At 43.9% G+C, this 24,018-nt stretch overlaps 1 protein-coding gene across 3 annotated transcripts in view; it reads left to right on the forward strand.

The window, feature by feature from the left end:
* Positions 1 to 3,474: 3,474 nt before the first annotated feature.
* The window catches only part of CLK2 (CDC like kinase 2), a 54,295-nt gene continuing 33,751 nt past the window's right edge, over positions 3,475 to 24,018 (forward strand). For 2 of the 3 annotated variants that reach the window (XM_042438922.1, XM_042438920.1), the window contains exons 1-12: positions 3,475 to 3,675; positions 7,535 to 7,698; positions 8,930 to 9,134; positions 12,470 to 12,560; positions 12,960 to 13,026; positions 14,396 to 14,512; positions 16,242 to 16,408; positions 17,870 to 17,964; positions 18,206 to 18,335; positions 18,579 to 18,661; positions 20,833 to 20,912; positions 22,619 to 22,709. In XM_042438922.1, coding sequence (XP_042294856.1) covers positions 7,535 to 7,698; positions 8,930 to 9,134; positions 12,470 to 12,560; positions 12,960 to 13,026; positions 14,396 to 14,512; positions 16,242 to 16,408; positions 17,870 to 17,964; positions 18,206 to 18,335; positions 18,579 to 18,661; positions 20,833 to 20,912; positions 22,619 to 22,709 — 1,290 coding nt within the window. In that variant the 5' untranslated portion in view covers positions 3,475 to 3,675. Of the gene's footprint in view, positions 3,676 to 7,534; positions 7,699 to 8,929; positions 9,135 to 12,466; positions 12,561 to 12,959; positions 13,027 to 14,395; positions 14,513 to 16,241; positions 16,409 to 17,869; positions 17,965 to 18,205; positions 18,336 to 18,578; positions 18,662 to 20,832; positions 20,913 to 22,618; positions 22,710 to 24,018 lie in introns of all 3 variants that reach the window. The other variant, XM_042438919.1, reaches the window with a different exon arrangement.

Raw genomic sequence — 24,018 nt, forward strand, 5'->3', positions numbered from 1 at the left:
AACCTCTCATCTCATTTTCTGGAATGCGCTCTACATGGGGCAAACCTCATGCCACGTTCGGAAGCTGCAACTGGTCCAAAATATGGCAGCCAGATTGGTTACAGGGACTTCTAAATTTGATTCTATCACACCTATCTTAAAATCCCTACACTGGTTCCCCATTTGCTTCCGGGCACAGTATAAGGTGTTGTTTATTACCTATAAAGCCCTAAATGGCTTGGGTCCAACATACCTGAGGGAACGCCTCCCCCCATATAATCCTTCCCGCACTTTCAGGTCCTCTGGGATGAATCTATTGCAGTCAGAGAGAACTAGACTAGTAACCACTTCCCAGAGGACATTTTCCGTTGCCGCTCCAAAAATCTGGAACGATTTACCGGACGAGATCCGCCAAATGACATCTTTAGGTGCCTTCAAGAAGGCAATAAAAACGGATCTTTTCCGGCGAGCCTTTCCGAATTGACTTCCAATTTTTCCACTTACTAATTGCTCCCATTGGATTGAATGATCTTGATTGATTTTATTGGCCATTGGTTGGGAATTGTTTTATTGTTTTATAGGGTGGAACTTGAAATGTAATATGTCTTTTAACTATTGTTTCTGTGTTTTGTCTCTTTTTTACTTGATTTTATTGTCTTTGATATCTTGTTACCTGCCTTTATTTATTTATTTATTTATTATAATATTTATTTTTATATTATTATATTATTTATTATATTTATTTATTTATTTATTTATTTATTTATTTATATATTATATTATATTATAATATGTGGGATATAAATAATAATAATAATAATAATAATAATAATAATAATTATTATTATTATTAACCCAAACAACAGTGAGATAGTCCTGGTCAACAGAAAGGCAGATCATGGAATAGGGACACAACCTGTGTTGTAGTCAGGAGCTGACTAGTTTTGCTTTGCTTGCTCACAGTGCAGTATAGAGTGCTAAATGATGGGGCATGTAGTACTGTAGTAATGGCTAAAAGTCTAAGATTGTTGTCCACATTCCTTTGTGGTTAAGGAGCAGGTGGGAAAGCTGTTGACACCGTGCTTGGAGACTCAATGTCACTCTCTTGAATACGGAGGGAGGGAGAACAGACGGTGTTAATGGGAAGCGGGGAAGAAGTGTTTTGGGTTAATGACAAAAAGAAATTGCAGCCCGCTGAAATTCTGAATTTGTGTGTGCTTTAATTATGCATTGCTAAAGCTACTTCTTTAGTCCTGTGGTGCAGCATGTATCGTTTCTGAATAAAACTTTTCTGAGTTAATGCTAAAAGCCTGGATTTCTGAACTATAAGATCCCTGACAGTTGGGTGGGGTTACACTCCCTCTGCAATCTCAGACTTGCCCCTTAGAGATACTCTTGGACTCAACCCTGGACCTGGATGCCCAGGTTTCAGCATTGGCCAGGGTGCATTTGCACAGTTACAAACAGGAAGGAATGCTTAAAATACTGCAACACAGACGCCAGTCTCCATATGGAGAGAAAAACCACAGAAGTACAAGCAAACATGGAGTGCACCAAGGAATTCCAAAAGAAAACCAGCACGTGCTTCGATCATGAAAAGCTATGAAACGCTCTCAAAGACATGGGATTGCCCCAATGCTTGACAGTCTTGATGAGGAATCTATACATAAAATCATAGAATCGAAGAGTTGGAAGAGACCCCAAGAAGGGCCATCCAGTCCAACCCCATTCTGCCATGCAGGAAATCACAATCAAAGCATCCCCAACAGATGGCCATCCAGCCTCTGCTTAAAGACCTCCAAGGAAGGATATTCCACTACACTCCGAGGAAGGAGTGTCTTCCACTGTCAAACAGCCCTTACTGCCAGGAAGTTCCTCCTAATGTTGAGGTGGAATCTCTTTTCCTGCAGCTTGCATTCATTGTTCTGTCTTCTAGTCTCTGGAGCAGCAGAAAACAAGCTTGCTCCCTCCTCAATATGACATCCCTTCAAATATTTAAACAGGGTCATCATATCACCCCTTAGCCTTCTCTTCTCCAGGCTAAACATCCCCAGTTCCATAAGTTGTTCCTTATAGGACATGATTTCCAGACCCTTCACCATTTTAGTGGCCCTCCTTTGGACACGCTCCAGTTTCTCAACATCCTTTCTGAATTGTGGTGCCCAGAACTGACAAAATATTCCAGGTGGGGCCTGACCAGAGCAGAGCACTGTGGCACTATTGCTTCCCTTGATCTAGACACTATACTTCTATTGATGCAGCCTAAAATTGCATTGGCCTTTTTAGCTGCCGCATCACACTGTTCACTCATGTTCATAGGAGAAGAGGCAACTGTCAGAACAGAATATGGAGAGACAGAATGGCTTCTAATAAACAAAGATGCCTCTTTTCACCGTCTGTTCAACTTGTATATGGAAAATGTCAAAAGAAGAGCAGAGTTAGATTCAGAAGAAGGTGGAGTGAAGACAGAAGGAAGGACATCTAAAACTGTAAGAAGGCAAGGGTTCTGACAGGGTTCTGAATTAATAGCGGGAGGGGAGTTGTTGTTTAAATTAATAAAATATGTTACATGTTTGCTTGCTTGGGGCAGATGGTTAGGTTGGTAGTTGCTGTGACTTATGGATAAGTGGATAGCTAGTTGGCATAAGGGGAATGGGATGTGTGCAGGTGGCCAGGATAGTTTTGAGAACGATCAGTCTGGAATGTGTGAGATGTGGGCTGCATCAGTGCCTGGCACTAAAGGAAGGAGGGGTGGATGGTGGCAATGCCTGACTATGAAAGAGCTAGAGTTGGTCAGAAGGTTTAGAAGGGGGCCCTGGATTGCAGGGGGGACTCAGGCCTGTTACAGACTGCCAAAATAAAGCTGCTTGGGGTCTCTTTGGAGGTATGCTGTTTAAATGATGCATGCACCCTAAGAATCCGGAAGCTGCACCAAAGCTGCACTCCGGTGCTTAGGAATGGAGTGTGGCTTTGGCGCGACTTAGGACCCATGCATCATTTAAAGAGCATACCTCCAAAGAGACCCAAAGCAGCTTTATTTTGGCAGTCTGTAACAGGCCAAGATGACCAAATTGAGGCTGTCCTGCTTTGGCCACATCATGAGAAGGAAGGACTCCCTGGAAAAGACAATCATGCTGGGAAAGGGAAGTAGGGAGAGAGGAAGGCCACATGCAGAGGGAGCATGGACTCTGTTAAGGAGGTCACTCTGATGGGTTTTATGGGTTGTGGAGGGCCTTCTTGGAGGTCTCTCATCCAGAGGGTCGCCAGGCCTTGAGAGCAACTCAAAGGCAGTCAACAACAACAACAACAAATAAAGGCATTCCTTGGAACTGCCCCCCCACAGACAACTAGGACCACTTTCTTTTGCAGGAGAAGCACACCCGGAAGTTCCCTCGGGGGAGGCCCCTCAAAGCAAGCCGTATCTCTGCAGTCCCCTGTGAGGTCATCACGCACCCGTCCGTGACGCCCGCCCAGTGCGTGAGTGTCGGCGGCGCATGCGCATTGCGCCTGGCCCGTCCCTTCCGTCAGAGGCGCTGCCCGCTCCGTCCGTGGGCTACAGGAGGGGAGAAGGACGACCGGGAGGAGAACGAACGAACGGCGGCGGGCGGAAGGCAGGCAGGTCGGCCGGCCTCCGCCGCCACCGCCGCCAAGACGGACTTCCTGTGGGACAAGCGGACGGGGCTGGCGGCCAAGAGGGTGCGGGAGTGCGCATGCGCAGCGGAGGGAGGGAGAAGGGGGTCGAAGGAGGCAACAGCAATATTAAGCACCGTCTTCAAAGGGCACTTCTTTATGCAATGAGCCTGGTTGGCTTTCATTTAATGGCTGGAGTTGGTATAGCCCTGTCTTTAGGCCCAATTAAAGTAGACCTATTGATTCACTGGGGGTTACTACGGATGTGTGACACATCTATTCAAGCCACCTTGTTTTTGCAAGCTCCTGTTGTGTGCAGAGTAGGCAGGAGGAAGAGTGGCTTGAGTTTTCAGTGCTCTTATTATTGCTGACGTTACAACAGGTTTTTAATAGGAGCAATATGGCAGGTTCTCTTTCATTAGCTTTTATGGGGGTTTGGGGGGGGCAGCAAGGACTCTAGCACTGTTAATAGTGCAATCCTAATAAATGCAGTGCGTTTGGTAGGGAAGATGTGTGGCCCTGTTTGGGCGAGGAGTCTGGCGCACACCTTTCCTTGCATGTAAATGAGGGTATTGTTATATGGTTGCCATAGATCGGCGTCATTTTGAAGGCATCTAACAAATTATCAATGGCCCTATACAGACTGCCCAAATAAAGCTGCTTTGGGTCTCTTTGGAGGAATGCTATTTAAATGATGCATGGGTCCTAAGAGTCCGGAGGTTGTGCCAAAGCCACACTCCATTCCTAAGCACTGGAGGGCAGCTTTGGTGCAGCTTCCGGATTCTTAGGACCCATGCATCATTTAAATAGCATACCTCCAAAGAGACCCAAAGCAGCTTTATTTTGGCAGTCTGTAACAGGCCAATGATAGGTGCTCTGGGAGACCAGGGTTTGAATCCTTGCTCAGCCATGGAAACTCACTCAGGGTGGCCTTGGGGAAGTCACGCTCTCAGCCTCAGAGGAGGGTAATGCCAAACCCCCTCCAAACAGACCTTGCCAAGAAAATCCACTGATAGGATCACCTCACGGTACCCATAAGCGAGAAATGATTTAGGGTACACATCAGCAACAATAATTAAACCTCCTATTTAGGTTTGCTTTAGGGTCACTGCCCCTGGTGGGAAACTGCTAACAGATCCCTGTATGCTGTAAGCTATATTTCAGAGGAAGGAATTGGCAAAACTACCTCTGAGAGTTCCTTGCCTAATAAAACCCTGTTAAATTAATGGGGTCACCGTAAGTCAAAGGCGCATACAAACACAAGCATAGAATTGCCATAAATTGGAGGTTATTTGGAAATGCACAGCAACAACAACAAACCTTGGTCTCTCTCACACCATTATTGTAGGAGAGATGGGTATCCAGGGCAATTCCTCCGCTTCAGTGGTGCGTTGTTATACATTTTAGCTGTAATATCTGCAGTAAGGTTGTTGCTAACATCCAACTATTAGTGCCTAAGGAGAAAGACAATTGCTACAACAACCAGTGCAGAGAAATAGAAGCCGCCAATAGAAAAGGATGAACAAGAGACGTCTTCCACAAAAAGCAGGAATTCAAAGAGATATTCAAACCAAGGATGGAGGTGCTCAATGATCAGAAGAGGAACATAATACACAACCACAATGACATTTTAAAAATGATGGAAACAGTACACAGAGGAGCTATACAAAACATGCAAAGGATGAACAACACACAGGAAGCTCTTTTAGGGCTGAAGGCCGGGGTATAAATACCATAAATAAATAAAACCAACCCCAAAATTTGGAAAGTGAAGTAAAAACCAATTTGAAAGCAATTAGAAAGAACAAATCGGTGACATTGCAATATAACAACAATCCACAAATGCAGAATCAAGTTTAGATATAACTCAAATCTGCCAACAAATATGGAAAGCAAAGCAGTGGTGCACAGATTGGAAGCGATTGATATACATATCTATATCCATAGAAGAGAAGACACAAAAACTATCAATTACAGAACCATACATTCATTTCCCATGCAAGCAAAGTCATGCTCAAAATGCTGTAGGAAAGTCTGGTCCCAGAAGTGCAAGTTGGTTTCAGGAAATGAAGAAGCAGCAAGGATCACGTTACATGGATGGATCATGGAGCACACCAGGGAACGCCAAAAGAAAACCTGATGTGCTTTATTGACTACAGGAAAGGCGTTCACTGCACTGATGATGAAAAATTGTGGCTTGTACCAAGAGGAGAACAAGAGGCTAGAATACAGAGAAAGAAAATGATTCTCAACCAGTGAAGGAGTCAGGCAAGGCTGCATAGTGTCACTCTATGCAGAAAACATACGCAGAGCCATCTTGGACTCAGGAGGAGGAGTGAAAATAGTTATGGGAACTGACAGGTATGAGAAGAGTGAAGATAGGTATGGGAAGGAACATTAACAACCTAAGACACAATACTACTAGAAACAAACAAAGGTTTAGCATAGTTAAGAGGGTAACAAAGGTTGGACTAATGCTCAACATTGGAAAAAAGAAAAATGATTGCAGAAGAGAATTCATCATAGACAACTAGAAAATTGAAACAGTGGAAAGAGTTCAAATATTGACCAGAGTCAAAAAATCAGAAGAATCAGTCAAATAATCAGAAGACTAGAATTGAGAAGGGCATCTGTGAAAGATGTGGACAAGATTATAAAGTGTAAAGACACAACTCTGAACACCAAAATGAGGATAATCCAAGCCACTGTATTCCCCATCGCCATGTATGGATGTAAGAGCTGAATAGGAAAAAAAGCTGATAGGAAGAAAATAATCTCATTTGAGATGTGATGCTGGAGGAAAGTATTGAGAATACCATGGATGACCAAGAAGACAACAAATGGGTTCTAGAGCAGATCAGGTTGAAACTCTCTGGAAGCCAAAGGCCTGTTACAGACTGCCAAAATAAAGCTGCTTCGGGTCTCTTTGGAGGTATGCTATTTAAATGATGCATGCATCCTAAGAATCCAGAAGCTGCACCAAAAGCTGTACTCCGGTGCTTAGGAATGGAGTGTGGCTTTGGCGCAACCTCCGGATTCTTAAGACCCATGCATCATTTAAATAGCATACCTCCAAAGAGACCCCAAGCAGCTTTATTTTGGCAGTCTGTAACAGGTCAAGGTGACTAAATTGGGGGTGTTGTACTTTGGTTACATCATGAAGAAAAAATCATCATTAGAAAAGACAATGATGATAGGAAATGTGGAAAGCAATAGAAAGAGAGGAACACCACATGGCAGATGGTTAGACTCAATCAGGGAAGACACGGGCCTGAACCTGCAGAGAAGCTGAGAACAGGGAGACTTGATGATATCTCATCCACAGAGTCCCCATGCGTTGGCATTAGCTCAAGGACAGTTAACAACAACATGTTTGGTGCGTGATGTGCAGCATGTTATGCAACATATGTTTGCAGTGTGTTTCCTAGGGCTTCTTCCTTTTCTGAAGCCATTTTGGACAACTAGCATTTCTCACTCCGCATATGATAATAGCCCATCAGCTACAACAGCTGCCCTCCCCCCCAAAAAAACTTGTTTGGGGCTACTATTTTGAGTAGCACTGTTATAGATAACATGATATAAGAGATGCTTAGGGTCATTGCTGTGCTCCATTCATAATTTTAAAAGTAAAATAAAATAGCCTTGTAGTAACATCTAAGGCTATTAAAAACTGTGGTTAGTTTTAGCAGTCCTTACAATTAATGATGACTGTCATGGCCAGTTTGGGTTTTGAAAGTATGTGCATATTGTATTTTCCTTGGTGTGAAATATCTTAGAAGACACTGTTATTAACTCCCCCACCCCATAGCTAAAATGACATTTACAATTGAAAATGTGATCTTTCCCATGAATAGTTAGCTGACATTTGGTGTCTTCAGGCTCAGCCTTTCAGGTGGTATCCTTACATTCATCTCCTTGTTTGCAGATGCCTCATTCCAGAAGGTTCCGCTCTTCAGAACACAGCAGCCGGGGCAGCTACCACGACCACTACAGAAACCGCAAGCACAAACGGAGGCGGAGCCGGTCACCATCAAGCAGCAGTGAGCGGCGGCATCGCAGAGAAGATAGCTACCATGTCCGATCCCGCAGGTGAGTCGGAGAAGGGGCTTTTGGAAAGCAAAACCAGAATGTTAGCAAAGGTATGACTGTAGCAGCAGAAGTGGGAACTGCCTTTTTTGTAGGTGAGTGAGGTCTGAGGAGGCCCTTTGGCCTGGGATAAGCGGACACCGCATCCCATCAGCCCCACCCAGCATGCCTAGAGAACAAGAATAATGGGGGTTGTGGCCAAAACATATAGTAACCATCAGCTTTATTACCCCTAATTTTTGGGAAGAATACCAGAGTTTGCTGAGGGAATACTAAATAGAAGATATGAAGAACCTGGTCATCCAGTTAATTGACCTATAGGTCTCAGCAGCTGGATATTCAGTAGCGGGGCTTAGGGTAGCTGAAGTCTAGCAGTATCTGGAAGGCCTGTGGGCAAACTGAACTATCACAAATCACCAATTCTTGTACCTGTACAATATATTTGTGCCTTAATTTGTGTATTTGGGGGTGGGGGGAATTGTGTAATGATGCAAAGGAAAACAGACTTGTGTATAGACTTATTTTTTTCCTGATGAATTCCAGGTTTGTATACAAACTTGGGTTGGCTATAAATCCTGGAATCCCTGATCACTGACCATGCTGGTTTAAGGCTTCTGAGAGCTGAGGTCCAGCAACATAGGGCCCAAACAGACAGGCCAAAATAAAGCTGCTACGGGTCAATTTGGAAGCATGCTGTTTAAATGACACACACATCTTAAGAGGCCAGAAGCTATGCCAAAGCTGCACTCCAGTCCTTAGGACTGGAACATGGCTTTGGAGCTGCTTGCAGCCTCTTAGGATGCATGTATCATTTAAACAGCATACCTCCAAAGTGACCCAAAGCAGCTTTATTTTGGCCTGTCTGTTTAGGCCCATAATAAGGAATCCTGTGGCACTTTAATTTGATATGAAGTTGCTTGAAGCCATCCTGTCAGGTGTGCAATAGGATATCCTCAGTTGGCTGTGGATATATATTTCATGGTCCAGACGAAGGCTGTGACTGGAAGGACCACTCGTCCATGAAATACAAAAGAAACAGTGTGAACAGAAACACAAAAACATTGCAGGCTGTACCCTTTACATTTATTGGGCCTTGGAATCCAAAAGAATTGAAAGACTTCACCCATAGATTACAGGGTCAAGTAGCACAGCCAACAGTTGAACTAGCTCTATGCCTTTATATTCACTTTTGGATCTGACTGCATTTTCTCTCTGTTCCCTGGGCTTCTCCCAGTTATGATGACCATTCGTCTGATCGACGAGCCTATGACCGGAGACATTGTGACGGATATCGGCGAGATCCCTATTATGAGGCTGAGTACCACCACTCTTACGAGTACCAACGTTCCCGTGATGACAGCTACCGTAGCTGCAAGAGCAGTCGGCGAAAGCACCATCGGAGACGCCGTCATAGCCGTTCCTTCAGCCACTCCTCATCGGTGAGTACTTCCTGTCTCCTCTACTCTCATTGCATAGGTTGCCGCTGTCAAACCTCTAAAGGTCATCTGATATTGACATGGGGAAATAGAACTGTACTCTCAGTGTTTGGGGGATCACTAATGTATCCTGCAGGCCAGTTTCTTTTTCACTGATATTCATGCTGCTTTTGAGTTAGGCAATCGTAGAAATCTCTTTTTGATAGATGGTTCCAGATTAAACCAGCCCTTTCTGAGTGGCTGTGGGGTGCTTAGAACATAAGAAGCTTGCTGGATGGGACCAGAGGCCTGTCTATTTCAACATCCTGTTTCTCCCAGGGGCCAACACTGGGAAGCACACAAATCTGGCATATGCCTTAATTCTGGAAATTTCTGCTAGTTGGCAATAGCAATAGCAAGTACATTTCTGTACCACTTATCAGTGCACTGAAGCACTCCCTAAGCAGTTTACAAAGTGTAAGCTAATTGCCCCCAACAAGCTGGGTACTCATTTTAGCCACCTTGGAAAGATGCAAGCCTGAGTCGAGCTTGAGCCCTTTTGCTGGTCTTGAACTCGCAAGCTTATGGTTTGTGAGTGAGTGGCTGCAGTACGGGCATTTAACCACTGTGCCACCAGGGCTCCTTCTGCCATAAGCCCTGAATTTGGAAAAGTGACTTCTGGTTGGAGATTCTGAGTCTGTTGTGCTGAGTTTCCTAACCTTTGATTATCCCCTTTGCAAAAACCACTTAAACTGCTGTTGGAGGCTTAGGCAAAATAGTGCCAAGGTGATCATGACCTGGGGAATTTTAAAAGTTCTCTGAAAAGACAAGCTAATGTGATTTTGTGACAAAAATTCAGAGGGCATTTTCTTCTGAAGTTAACACCTGCATATATGGACAAATTACTTCACTGTATCCCAGCCACACCATCCCTTGCTGTGTCTCTCCTTAGTTTGTTCCTAGATGTCTTGTCTTCATCTCTGTTTTTGATGCAAGGAGTAAGTGCTTTTACTGGGTTTCCTGCTGGCTTCAGTATAAATGTGAACAGCATAGGCCTGGCCTTGCTTGGGAACCTAAAGGCATGTGGAATAAGGAACCACACTGTCAGATTACCTGCACAACTAGTCCAGTATTGTCTGTATCAGTTGGCAGTGGCTCTCTTAAGGTAAAGCTAGGGGATCTTTGACCATCTAGATGTTTTGTACTTCAACTTTCAAAAGCTCCAGGCAGTATGGCCAATGCCAAGGAATATTGGGAGTTGTAGTGCAAAGAGGAACAAAGGTTCCCCACCACTGCCCAAAGACTTCCATGGCCATAATGATTGAAGACCCTGTCCTATACGAAGTCAGACTGTTGGTCCATTTTGTTCAGTATTGTCTTTGCCCTCCTTCCCCCAGTCTGGTGCTCTCCACATCCATTTGACTACATTTTGGCCATGGCTAAAATGTTTGGGCATGATGAGAGTTCAAATCCAAAACATCTGCAGTGTGTCAGTGTTGGAGAAGATTTGTTCCAACCATGTCAGCACCTCCAGAATTTTGAGTGGGGATTTTCTTGCCAGTGCTTGAATTTGGGACCTTCTGCTATACGCTGTTTTACACACAACCCACTAGCATATACAGTTGCCATTTATTTGAGCAAGTAACTAGTCTGTGTTACCCAACAGTTATTGTGGTTTTGCAGTAGAATGAGAAATGTGTGTGTGTGTCTAAATACCCTAAAGGCATCAGATCCTGTGTGATCTTAGACGCTAAGTAGGGTCAGCCCTGGTTAGCAGTTGGCTGGGGGACTGCTAATGCATACCAGATGCTATTGGCCATATTTTACAGGAAGGAACTGGCAAAGCCACCTCTGAGTATTCCTTGTCAGCCCTATGGAATTCATGTGGTCACCATAAGTCAATGTGTGTATGAAACTAGTGTATCTCATTGTAACAGTGAGGTGCTAAACAGTTGGGCCTTTGGAGTTTTTAAGCTCTTGGTCTGTACAGGTTATATGAAGAATGGCAGCACTGTACACAGTTTAGCCATTTGCACAAATATGTCATTTTTGTGAGGTGGAAGGGTGCACAACGAACAGTTTGGCTAACCAGATGAGCCACTGTATGTTCTGGTTACTTGTTACTTATTCTTGAACTTCCTAACATATTCAGGGGCCTAGATGGAAGAGGGTATTTTGACCTTACATTTCATTTCCTGGCATCTGTAGAAAACATAACGGTGTAAATATGCTGTTAGATTTGGACATCTGGTCCAATAAGCTGCTCATAATCTAGTTGTCCATCTGGCCAAGCACTGCCTATCTTGACTAGCAACTCTCCCTGGGGAATCAGACACAGTGAAGACTGTCTTTTCTCTCATTTTTTATCTTTTCTTCTGTAACCGTAAATGAAACTTTCATCAGTGCAGAACAAGTGCTCCAACAATGAGCTATGATCCCTTTCTACCCCTTCTTTTTGCACTGGAAATAGAGCATGAGTACCATGCCTTATGTTGCTGAGACTGGCACTGTAGACAAGGCATTCCTCATACCTCTAAATACTATCCTCTTTCAGATAATAGAGGATATGCATCACTTTTTGCTTTCTTCTTCCTCTCCTTCCACTTTTTACTAGGGTGGTGACTGCACTGCGGAATGAAGCAGTGACTGAGGCAGCAGCTGCTTGCTGTCTTTTCCCCATATGCTTCTAGGCTTAGAATGCACAGGAGGATTCTGGGAGAATGGCAAGGGCAAGTAGGCAGCTACAGCATTTCCTTGGCTCCAGTGTTTACCTGCCACATGCAGAGGGTCAGGTTGAGAGTGCGGTGAATATTTCATGTGAGCCTCCCTTTTCTCTGGTTTTTGAGCACAGTCTCTGTGCTCTTGCAGCATTTGGATCCTAGGATACAACAGTTCATTCTTCCTCTCTGACTGGTTCTTTTTGGTGTTGGCTTGGGGTGGTCTGTTTGCAAAACATTTTCTCTCATTATCTTTTCTTCCTCCTTGGATATATATATATTTATTTGCTTATTTTTCTTTTTTTTTAATACATACGTATATACATATTTATATATATATATAAAAGAAATCCTGAGCTAGTCTGTGTTATCTTGACGTTTTTCTCCCTTGCAATATCCCTTATCGTTTTTATACATATATATGCGCCTCTGTGCCGTATGAATTGGCCTGGGAATCGTCCCTCCTTCCTCCAAATCTACCACGGGCCTACCATTTCCATGGGTGACGCTTGGCTGGCTGGCTTGGCCCTCCGCTGGTGTGAAAACGCCCCGATTGGCCGGGTGAATGAATGAATGAAAAATGAAACGAAAACCCTCCCCACACTCCACCTGTGTCTGCACTTGGGGGGCCCCTCGCAGCAGAGTCAACAAAGCGGCAGGAGAGCCAAGAGCGTGGAAGACGACGACGAAGGCCACCTCATCTATCGCATCGGCGACTGGCTCCAAGAAAGATGTACAGCCAAATCGTAACATAATCTAGTCTCTAGTTAAGCTCCCCTCGCAGTCACAGAGTTGTTCTTTTAGCTTTACCTGCTGTTCTTTTCTTATTTTTTTCTTTTGCAGTGTTTGTTTTTCTAAAGAAAAAAAGCCAGTCCCCTTTTTCCACCTTTTCTTAAAAATGCTACTTTCCCCCAATTCCCCCTTCTTCCATTTTCTTTCCTTATTGTTAACCACTTATGCCAGTATGTTAGGGATTTTCTTAGCTTGCTCAGAGGCCAGCTCCTTGAGCTGGCAAAGAGTTTTTGTGGTGATATGTTGTTATATGGATCATATATATTTTTCATTATCTCACACCCTCCTGTTTCTTTCCCCCACCTTCTCTCTCTCTCTCTTTCTCTCTCCCCCACCTTAGATGAGATCATTAGCACCCTTGGAGAGGGTACTTTTGGCCGGGTCGTACAGTGTGTGGATCACCGCAGGTAAGAGGATCAGTGGAGGGAGGAAGCAGGTCTTGTTGCTAGGAATTTTTAAATCAGGAGCCATATTATTCCATTGAAGTTAGTGGTCATTCTGCCTGGGAGTAGTAGTCTAGGAATGTAACTTTTCCAAGCGCTGGAAGCAGCCACAACAAACGGAATACTATAGCATTCCAGTTTTTTGGGAGTACAACTCCCATTACCTTTGAACATTGGATAAGGATCAATATTGCTGCCTGGGGCCATTGGGAGTTGGAATCCAATAACATTTGGAGGCCCTGATTGCTAAATAAGAGGGAGGTAAGGACTGGGACTTAACTCTGAGGTTTTTACCTCCAACAAGAGTAAAACCTTTTCTTTTGGACTATAATTGGCTGAATTTTACCTGTACAGCACCTAAAAGGTTTCTGGATCTAGCAATACAAAAACATCTTGAGAAATTCAATGTTCTCTGCCTAAGAAAGGAGCCTAGGGCTTCACAAAAACTAGAGACAGTCTGGAACTCAAGAGCAGTTACTTTACTACTGCTAATGAGGTTTAAATTTAACTGTCCTTTCTCTTAGTCCCCACATGGCCAAATGGAGAATGATTCTGTCTGTGTTATATCCTTCTAAACCAAGTAAACAGAGACAACGTCTGATACAAAACATAGGCCTATGACTCCAGCACCATCATTTTTTTCCTTCTGTATGATTTTTTAAAAAAAAAAATCTTTTGCCTGGTGAAGAAGCCAGTGGAGCCTTGAAAGCTTGCATGATATGTTTTGTGCATTTTGGTTAGTCCATAAAAGTATCACTCTTTTTGGGTTTAGGATTTTGTTTTATTTTGCTATATGGCCAACACTGCTACCCCTGAATATGTTCCTTAATTGCTGATAAGTTCTTTTCAGTGTAATTAATCATTGTGGGTTAAGCACCTTTCCTGTGAAAAGAGGATTGGCATCCCCATATCTATGCCTAGATTGCCTTAAGTCTGATATGGCTGCTCTTTGCTTGGTGGACTGCAACAGATGCACAAAGTATTAATCATCAGTTGGTGCATGGATATCCACATAGATATAGATATGTAGACAACATGACTAGGAAAAAAAAATCTTGGTAAACCTGAAGGCAGTAAAAAAAGGAGTTTCCAATACTTGAGTTTGCAAGACCTGAGCAGGGATGTTAAGAATAGAGTCGACAAAGCAGATTGATATATAGGTTACAACATGCAATAACTAGAATCTAGTATTTCTCTATAAAGCTGAAATGTGTGCAAGAGAAACAGCACATTAGGGAAATGATTTAGAAAGACCAGTATAGTGTTGTCTTTTCCCCCATCCTTCCAACAACTTAATTCTGAAATCACTTCCTCTTTCCACCTCACTCCCCAGGGGCAACACACGTGTGGCTTTAAAAATAATCAAGAATGTGGAAAAGTATAAAGAGGCAGCTCGTTTGGAGATCAATGTGCTTGAGAAGATTAATGAGAAAGATCCAGAAAACAAAAAGTGAGTGATTCTGTGAATCTGGGTGCAGAAAGAAAGGGAGGTTGAATGTGTACATGGTCCTCAAGCACAGGTACTTTCCACAAATTCCCTGTCAAGGAAGAGAGCTCTGCGAGTGCTTGGCTGAGAGCTTCTAGAAATTATGATCCAAGACATCTAACGTGTCTAGGCTGTTTTTAACATGTAGGGTTGGTGAGTTCCATTGGACACAAGGACCTGTCACAAGTTGGCTTCTTGCAATACTACCTGGTGGAAATGATTTCTGTTTCTTGCTGATCTAGTAGATTAATGAAAGCAGCCCTGGAGACCTTAGCTTCAGGGTAATATAAAAATATTTATGAATAATATAATTTAGTGCCTCTTATTTCTTGCTATTTTACATGGACTAAGAGAAAGCTCAAGAAGCTTGCAGTCAGTAATCTCAACACAAATGATAGGTTGATGTAAAAAATATGAGCTATACATTTCATCAGTTACAGATAGCTACTTATAAAGTGTAAAAGGTGAGGAGTAAATTTATTCGGTATTCTCCAGGTTTTGGGAAACTGGGCCTAAGTTGAAATAGGTGTCCTTTATTCTTTCTTTCAGAATGATGTATGTGTGAATACCTAGATACAGATACACACAAATGCATACAGTTTAAAATATGTTGGGCTACTTTTACAGTTGATGGGCATTTTCTTGTTTCAGAGATGCTCAGACATCAGTGCCTTTCATTGTCCCTTCCTTTGTGTATGGGACTGTGCTTTCTGAGTGTGGCAGTGCGGCTGTGATTTCTCCATCCCTATCACCCAAATCCTAGGTTCTTCCCATGTCTTTCTCATCTGGGCCAGACCAAGGCTTTTGAAATTTTCTAAGTGCAAATTTGCACTTAGAAAAAGCCGCCCTGATCATTGCTGTGGAGAAAGTAGGGTGTGCTGCAGATGTGGACCAGGTCAAGATCCTATATGGCCAAGCATAGCATAAAGGTTCTTCATGCAGCAATCTGCTATGGCTGTCATGTCACCACCCCACGACTCATTGTTGCTGTGTGATTGCCTTCCCCACCCACATGGCCATTCTGTTGCTAGTGGAGAGGAGAAAGGAGGCATCAGAGAAGTGTCTGGCTGTGTTCCCATAGCAAGATGCAGACTGTGAACGTCTGCTGAGATCCACTAATGTCTTCCAGAGGTCTTAGGAGATTATGTCATTGGTGAGTGCCTAGCTATGCAGACATAGACAAATGCTAGTCTGATCCTCTGCTGTCCACTAGCAATTGAATGGTTTGTAGGGAGCGGGGGCAGTAAGTCCTGGAAACAGCTTTGGTTGTTGTAGAAGTAGGAAGAGAATACCAAGCTCTGTAATCACAAAAAAACCCCACATACACAAGTGTAAGGTGGACTCAATGCTTCTGCATGTCACTAACAGAACACTGGCTGTATTATGCAGCAGTGCCTCCTTGACTTCACTGATCAGGAGGATTGGGGGAAAGGGAGAGGTTTAACCCAGGACTTTCCATGTGAGTCTGATCACATTTGTCCCCTGAAAGGTTTTAAATACCATCTTGATATTACTTTCTATTGAACTTCTTTTCATGAACCAGAACCCATGTGGGTACTTGTTAGTGCATGCTCAGAACATCTCCCCATTTCTCTGCTGCTAACATCTCTCCCTGAATTGCTTCAGTATTCAGAATTATTTAGTGCATTCTCACTGCTTTCTTATCTTTCTTTTCCCTTTCTTTCTCTTCCAGCCTATGTGTGCAGATGTACGACTGGTTTGACTACCATGGTCACATGTGCATTTCCTTTGAGCTTCTGGGGCTCAGCACTTTTGACTTCCTGAAGGACAACAACTACCTGCCTTATCCCCTCCACCAGATCAGGCATATGTCTTACCAAGTGTGCCAGGCTGTGAAATGTGAGTATCAGGAGTGGGCACAGGGTGGGTGGACGAGTAAGGGAATAATCAGGGCAATATGGGTGTATAAATAATAAATGGTGGGTTAAAAAGAAATATGGTCTTTTAAATAATGTTTGTAGACTTGTATTCAAGTCTTATTTCCTTACCTGATCTCACCTGGTAGACTACTACCTGTTGAGACTGTTTTCCTTGGGAAGGGGATAAAAGCTGGGTGCCTGCTGGGGGGAGTTGCTTGGGGGGATGAGGGTAAGGGTCAATCCTTTTGGTTGGTAAAGGAGGTGTGCATTGGGTTGATAGTAATTTTTAACCAACAACCAGCCAGCCAGCAATAGAAATATGTGTCACAAGGAGGGTATGGGAGGGAAGCAGCCACCATGACAGTAAAGGATAGGGGGAGATATGGTATAGAAAGTCAGCCTTATCGTCCTGGTAGAGTTACAGTGGTCTATTGGGATTCCATCTCCCTTACCAGGTGTCCTGTCCCACAGTTTGCTGAGTATGAGTGTGTGTTTTTGAAGATGGGTGGCTGGGACAGAATAGGGATTCTGTTGGTGCACCACCCACCCTGCTGCTCAACACTCTCCCTTCCTGAGCTGATTGAGTTGGTCTCAGCAGTGGTGTTGGAGTCCCCTCAGCTGGTACTGGGGGACTTCAGCATCCATGCAGAGACTGCTCTGTTGGGAGCAGCTGAGGACTTCATGTCCACCATAACAACCATGGGGCTGTGCCAAATAATATCTGGTTTTACCCATGCTACAGAACACACTCTAGACCTGGTTATCTGTTCTAGACAGAATGATAGTGATCTGGGTGTGGAGAAATCCAGACCAGACAGAAGTGCTCCTGGCCAGTTGTAAGGCAGATCAGGAAATAGGGACTTTGCCTCAGGATATTCTCCTGGACTCAACTCTGAGCCTGGATGCTCAGGTTTCAGCAGTGGCCAGGAGTGCATTTGCACAGTTGAAACTAGTTGTACCAGCTGCACCCATTCCTTGAGACACCAGATCTGGCAGTGGTGACACATGCCTTGATTGCATCCCCTTTGGACTACTGCAATGTGCTCGTTGTGGGGCTGCTTTGGAAACTGTATGGAAACAGCAGGTTCAACACACTGCAGCCAGAATGCTGGCCAGTTACAGGGAGCATATAACTGTCTTGTTGAAACAGCTTCACTAGCTACCAGTTTATTTCAGGGCACAATTCAAAGTGACCTCTAAACGGAGTGTGTGTTTTAATTATGGTTTTCACTTTTTACATTTTAATGTTAATTTTATGCTGTTCTAACTAGATTATTTTAATTGTTTTTAAACATTTATTGTAAATATTTTTATCTTGTGAGCCATGCTGTATCTTTTTCTGGGAGAAAGGCGGCATAAAAATGAAATAAATAAATATAAAATAAAATTATTTCTAAAATGAAGTAATCTTCTTCTTCTATGCCTTCCCCACACCCTACAGTTCTACATGAAAACAAGCTCACTCATACAGATCTCAAACCTGAAAACATCCTCTTTGTCAATTCGGATTATGAAATGACTTACAATCTGGAAAAGGTGAGCCTATGGTTTGGGAAATCAGTTTTACATTGTCCTAAAGAAGGCCACAGCTGAGGTGGCTGACATTGCATCAGCTTCACATAGAAATAAGCACAATCCTGAGAGCAACTATCCATCCTGTGTGATACCAGGTAGAAGATGGATAAAGTGAGAGCTAAGCAGGGACAACTAATTTTTTTTCTTTTTTGTACCCTTAACTGCTGCTTCCCCATCTTTTCCCCCTCCCCTTCTTCACAAGAAGAGAGATGAGCGAAGTGTAAAGAACACGGCTGTCCGAGTAGTCGATTTTGGAAGTGCCACATTCGACCATGAGCATCATAGCACCATTGTCTCTACGCGGCATTATCGGGCACCAGAGGTCATTCTAGGTCAGCATGAAGGGGCTGTCTGGTTCTGGATGGGATGGGCTTGGTTACATAACATTCGGGCTTGGATGCTGCCGGTGCAGCATGCCTATAGGGGGGATGCATGTGTGTGCATGCACATGTGCGTGCACGTACACACATACACACACATAGTGATACAAAATTTGGAATGGAGTGGGGTGCCATGGCTTGGATAGCTGCTGAGTTTACAGGTCAATGAGGTCAAGTCCTCTTTCATTTTTTCAGAGCTAGGTTGGGCCCAGCCGTGTGATGTCTGGAGCATTGGCTGCATCATCTTTGAGTACTACATGGGTTTCACATTGTTTCAGGTGAGTGTACCAAAAGTGAGGCGGATTCATGTCATACTGGGATGGGTAACCTGCAACCCTCTAGCTGTTTTGGGAGTTGGGCTTCCATCAGCTGCAGGCACCATGGCCAGTGGTTACAGATAATGGGAGTAGCAGCCCCCAAAACCTATAAGCCTCTATGCCTCATCTAGATTGTCATGACAGTGTCTGGGAGGGATTGGACATCTTTGCTTGTATTGTTGTTACTGCCCTCGAGTCAACCTAAACTCATGGTGACCCTATGGATGAGACATCTCCAAGACTACCTTTCCTCCACTGCTCTGCTTAAGTCCTGTAGATTCAAACTATTTCTACTGCCTTGTAACTTTCCTAGCATGATTATCATTTGTAATGAGTGATCACTCCTCATGATGTGGCCAAAGTATGACAGCCTTAATTTAATCTTGGCTTCCGGGGAATGTTCAGGCTTAATCTGTTCATTTATTTGTCATTTTGGCTGTCCATGGTACCCTTAGCACTTCCTCAGTACCACATCTCAGAAGAATAGCTTTTCTTCTTATCCACTTTCTTCACTGTCCAGATCTCATATCGGTACATGGTGATGAATACAATGGATTGGACCATTCTAACTTTAGTGCTTAGTTGTATAACTTTACTCTTAGAATCTTGTCTAGTTTTTCCATGGCTACTGGCCCATTCCTAGTCTTCTTCTGATTTCTTGACTGTAGTCTCCTTTCTGATCTATGTTTGATCCAAGGTATGGGAAATCTTTAACTATTTTGATTTCTTCAGTGTCTAGACTGAATTTGTGTAGCATCTCTATGGTCATTATTTTTGTTTTTATATTCAGCAGTGACCCTGCTTTTGCTCTTTCTTCCTTGATCTTATTTATTAAAAGTTCCAAGTCCATGATGTAATATTATGCCATCTGCATATCTTAGATTGTTGATGTTCCTTCCTCACATCTTTACTCCTCCTCCTTCTGAGTCTAAACCTGCTCTTTTCCTGATATTTTCTGCATACAAGCTGAACAAGTAGGGTTACAATATGCAGCCTTGCCTGAACCCCTTGCCAATCTCTGTGACACAGGAGCTGTCTGATTAAATTTGAGGCTGTGGGTGGCAGGGTCATAGCAAAATTCTAGAAGAGATTCAGTCACAAAAGGGACAAGAGCAGACAAACTAGTCTAGACAGTGAAGGCTGAGAAGAAGTGGCAGAAGTCAGACAACACAACAAAGCAGGGGAAGTGGGGTGGAGGCCACATATGACCTCCAGAGCCCAGTTTTGTAACCCAAAGCCCATGGTTTTGGATGCAGTTTTTGCCTAAAAACTGGAAATGCATGTCAGCAACAGAACTCCTTCCATACTTTCTTATTTGACTCCAGTACAGCCACAGGAGGAGATGAGTTGGGTACCATCAGGGGTGCTGTTAGGGCAGGGGGTGATTTGGTCCCTGATTCCAAGCAGTTGCTCATCTCTGGTCCAAAAGAATGAGGTGGGGTATAAAAGCAGGAAAAAGAACAAAGAAAGAAGGCTAAACATTTCATCCTTATTTGAAAGAACCAGGGAGGTCTTTCGCAGCTACAGACAGTCTAGCAGGGGCCTTTATGTCCATGGGAGTTTCCTTCTGATGACATGGATGATCACAAACTTATGAGAAAGATGAACCCCTGTTGTTAGACAGGCCTCAATAATCCTTAATCATGGAGCAGTCTATCTGGAGCTGATGGGAGATAGAATCCAGGAATATCTGGAAGGCCACCGTTCCATATCTCTGGGCTAAGACATGGGTGGTCCAATGGCCAGTTTGTGCCAGGCTCCATAGTATGGCTGCTGGTTGCAGAATTCTTGCAAAGGATGCTTGGACTTGGTTGAACCTTCATCTGATCATTCCTGATGTTCTTGAACTAAATCATTGACTCGGTATCACTGAATCAACACAAGTTGTGCCTTAACTGAAAGAATCTTGGCATGGAACTCTTGTTCTGAAAACTTATATATATATATATAGAGAGAGAGAGAGAGAGAGAGAGAGAGAGCAAAAAATTGTGTGAGATTGAAGGCAGCTCTTCTCTGAGCTAAGCCGTTCCCAATTTGCTCTTCTCACTCTTCAAACAAACTTTATGTCCTGGATGTAGTTGATGGCTTCTGTGCTTCATTCTTCTTTATCCCTCTCAAATGTATTCTTTTAGACCCACGATAACCGAGAACATCTGGCAATGATGGAGCGGATTCTAGGTCCTATCCCATCACGTATGACTCGGAAGACCAGGTGAGTGGCATTCATTGCTTTTTGGGGTGGGTTGAGAAAAGATAGGAAAGATTAAGGGGAGCTCGAAGTGCTTAGAACATCAAATAGGCAGCCTTCCTTTGGAGCTGGAAGGAAAAGAACTGTGGCATAACATGGAATCATAGATGTATTGTAGGTGAAATTATGAGACTTTTAAATATGTCTTACATGTCTTTTTTAAAAACCCTACTCTTCAAGACACTCAGGCTGTATATTTGGTTCTCTCAAAATGCACTTTCTCCTCACAGCATTCCTCTGAGATAGGTTGGTGGTGAGAGAATGGGCATTGACCTAGGGGCCTTAACTGAAGTCAGAACACTTTCTATTTTGGCTGGCAATAAGTCCTTCCCTCAGAGGTGACACACTGCACAGCTGTTAAGCAAGCTTTGTAGCTGAAGAAGGACATGAAGCTACATTTTCTATAGTCAACACTACATTGAATGCAGTAGATTTAAATGATGGTGATACTGACTTTATGTTTTGATGTACATTTAAAAAAGAATATTACAATATGATCCCTGTATCCATTGTCTTGGTTCCCAGGGTTTCACTTACCTGTGATCTCACAAAAAACAGCCTCCCCTACCTGCTCATCTGCTGCCCCCAGAGGGGAGGGTAGCATAAAGGAAGATTCACATGTTGGGGCTCACATTGTTTCCCTCAAGCATTAAGGCCAGCCACACAGCAAAACTCAGGAGCCCAGCCTGCCAGCTAAGATCCTTCCTTCTTTCTCATGTCAGGCTGCTAGCTCCCACAGTCACTGTACCAGAGGCTCTGCGGATGAAGGTGAGGGCAGCGGGAGACCAGACAATGAGGTCCTGAAAGCAGTTCCATCTGTGGGTGCTAAGTCTGGCAGAAAGCCTGGCTGCATGAAAGCATGCACCTCTCTTGACTGAGGAAGGAGATGGAAGCTATGGAAGGTTGGAGTCCTTCCTCACCTCTTCTTCCAGACTGCTGGCTCCTAGAGAGTTGTCCTACCAGGCTCCATCTCCTTTTTGGCCAAAAGGGCCACACAGCTCCATGCAGCTGGTCTTCTTGCTAGATTTGTTACCTGGGGAGGGGACTGCTTTCAGGAGTTTAATGGAGGTAGCCTGGTCCCCAGCTACCCTCACTTTCATCCATGGAGCCTCTGGCACAGTGATTGTATGGGAACTGGCATCTTTATATGAGGAAGAAAGCCAGGAAAAAGCAAGGAAGGACCCTGGCCAGTTGTGTCTGCCATGGCTCTGAGGCCCTGGGTGTTCACTATGTGCTTATCACCTTCCAGCTGGCCTTGGTACTTGAAGGGAACAAGCAGCATCCCAGCATGTGACTCTTCCCTTCAGCTAATCTCCCTTTGTTGCGGGAGGGGAATATTTTGACTATATTTTCACACACTTCATACAGTATTATCAAAATATAGCATTCACAACTATTTTCAATTTCATGTATCTGAGGAAAGTCCAAGAACATATCCCTGCAAGTATGGGGTTCATACGGTACTTTAAAGGTCTATGGCAGAGTCCCGGCTTGGGGTGATAGGCAGAATATAAACTTAATAAATAAACTGTATGTATCAAGGCAATAAGTTATTTTCATCCTTTAATTTATCTGTTTGTCTCCTATTGCTTCTGTACTTTTCCAAAAAGTTATGCCACAGTGGCTTTTTGTGTATCTGACCTTCCTTATCATGTTTCATTTCTCCTCAGGAAGCAGAAATACTTCTACCATGGCCGCCTAGACTGGGATGAGAACACCTCTGCTGGGCGCTATGTACGGGAGAACTGCAAGCCACTGCGGGTAAGATAGTGCCTAGCTTCTGTTGCTGCTTTTTGTGGTAATAGAGTAATTTTATCAGAAAAAGAGATCAGATTTGTCTGGTATGACTTTTTCCTCTGAAACCCATGTTGACTTATTTGTCAGTCCTTATTTCCTACTAACATTCCATTTGAGCTCTGTAATCCTGGAGCTCAGAGCTTCTGACCCAGCCAAGAGTTTCTTTTTCCTTGGTTCAGATTCACCCTTTCTCCCTTGCTCCCAGCCAAATCCATCATAGGCTGGAAGATGAAAGTTATGGAGGAAGGAGTCTCTTTCTTCAGGCTAGCCCTGGTGGAGCTGGGCCAGCCTATTCACTACCTCCCAGGCCGAATGATGACCATTATGGAGGGAGGAGCCTCTATCTTCAGGCTAGCCCTGGTGGAGCTGGGCCAGCCTATTCACTCCCTCCCAGGCTGAAGGATGACAGTTATGGAAGGAGGAGCTTCTACCTTCAGGCTAGCCCTTGATGGAGCTGGGCCAGCCTATTCCAGCCTAAAACTTTCTAAAGGGGCACAGAAATCTTCACCCTCTGGTGCCAGGCCTGACGCCTGTTTAGAATACAGTATCACACTACAGTGTTATGGTGGTATTATTCCACTTTAACTACTATGACTGCCTCCTGTGGAATCCTGGGATTTGCAGTTTAGGTAGAGGCATTTAGACGGGATCAGACGGGACTCTTAGGCCTCACTAAACAACAAAGTCCAGAACCTCCCATTCAAATTCAAGTGCATTTCATCAGAGCGATAGGTGCTTCCTCTGCCTTCCTGAGAGGCATACCACTGGGTGTTGTATGCAGGACTGCCATGTAGACACAACCATTGACTTTCATATCACACTACAGACTGGATGTTCTATCCAGAACTGATGCAGTCTTTGAGGGACAGTCTTATTTTCAAGTTTGAAAGTTACTATCACTGAGTAAGGGCCGAGTTGCTTCATGTTCAATAAAGGTTTTAATTGAACTGTCACATATCTTATGGTTCTGGCATGACACTGCTCTTCCTTAACTGAATAGCTTGCTAGTCTCCCTGTTGCTTGAGTCATAGGTTACATACCTGTAACTGTAGTTCTTCGAGTGGCCATCTGCGAAGTCACACAAGCCTGTCCTTCCTCCCCTCCTGGTGTGTCCTATATTCTTGGTCCAATGGACACTGCTGTGCAATGTCTTTAAGAACTGAGGTAAATGAGCAGGAACAGTTAGAGATAGAGGTGAGGGTGTGTGGAGCTACCACCAAAAAGCATATGTTCCAGAAGGTTCTGATGGCATACTGTGCAAGGACAGGATAAT

The sequence above is a fragment of the Sceloporus undulatus genome, chromosome 9 (genome assembly GCF_019175285.1).
Source record: "Sceloporus undulatus isolate JIND9_A2432 ecotype Alabama chromosome 9, SceUnd_v1.1, whole genome shotgun sequence".
NCBI classification, from domain to species: domain Eukaryota; kingdom Metazoa; phylum Chordata; class Lepidosauria; order Squamata; family Phrynosomatidae; genus Sceloporus; species Sceloporus undulatus.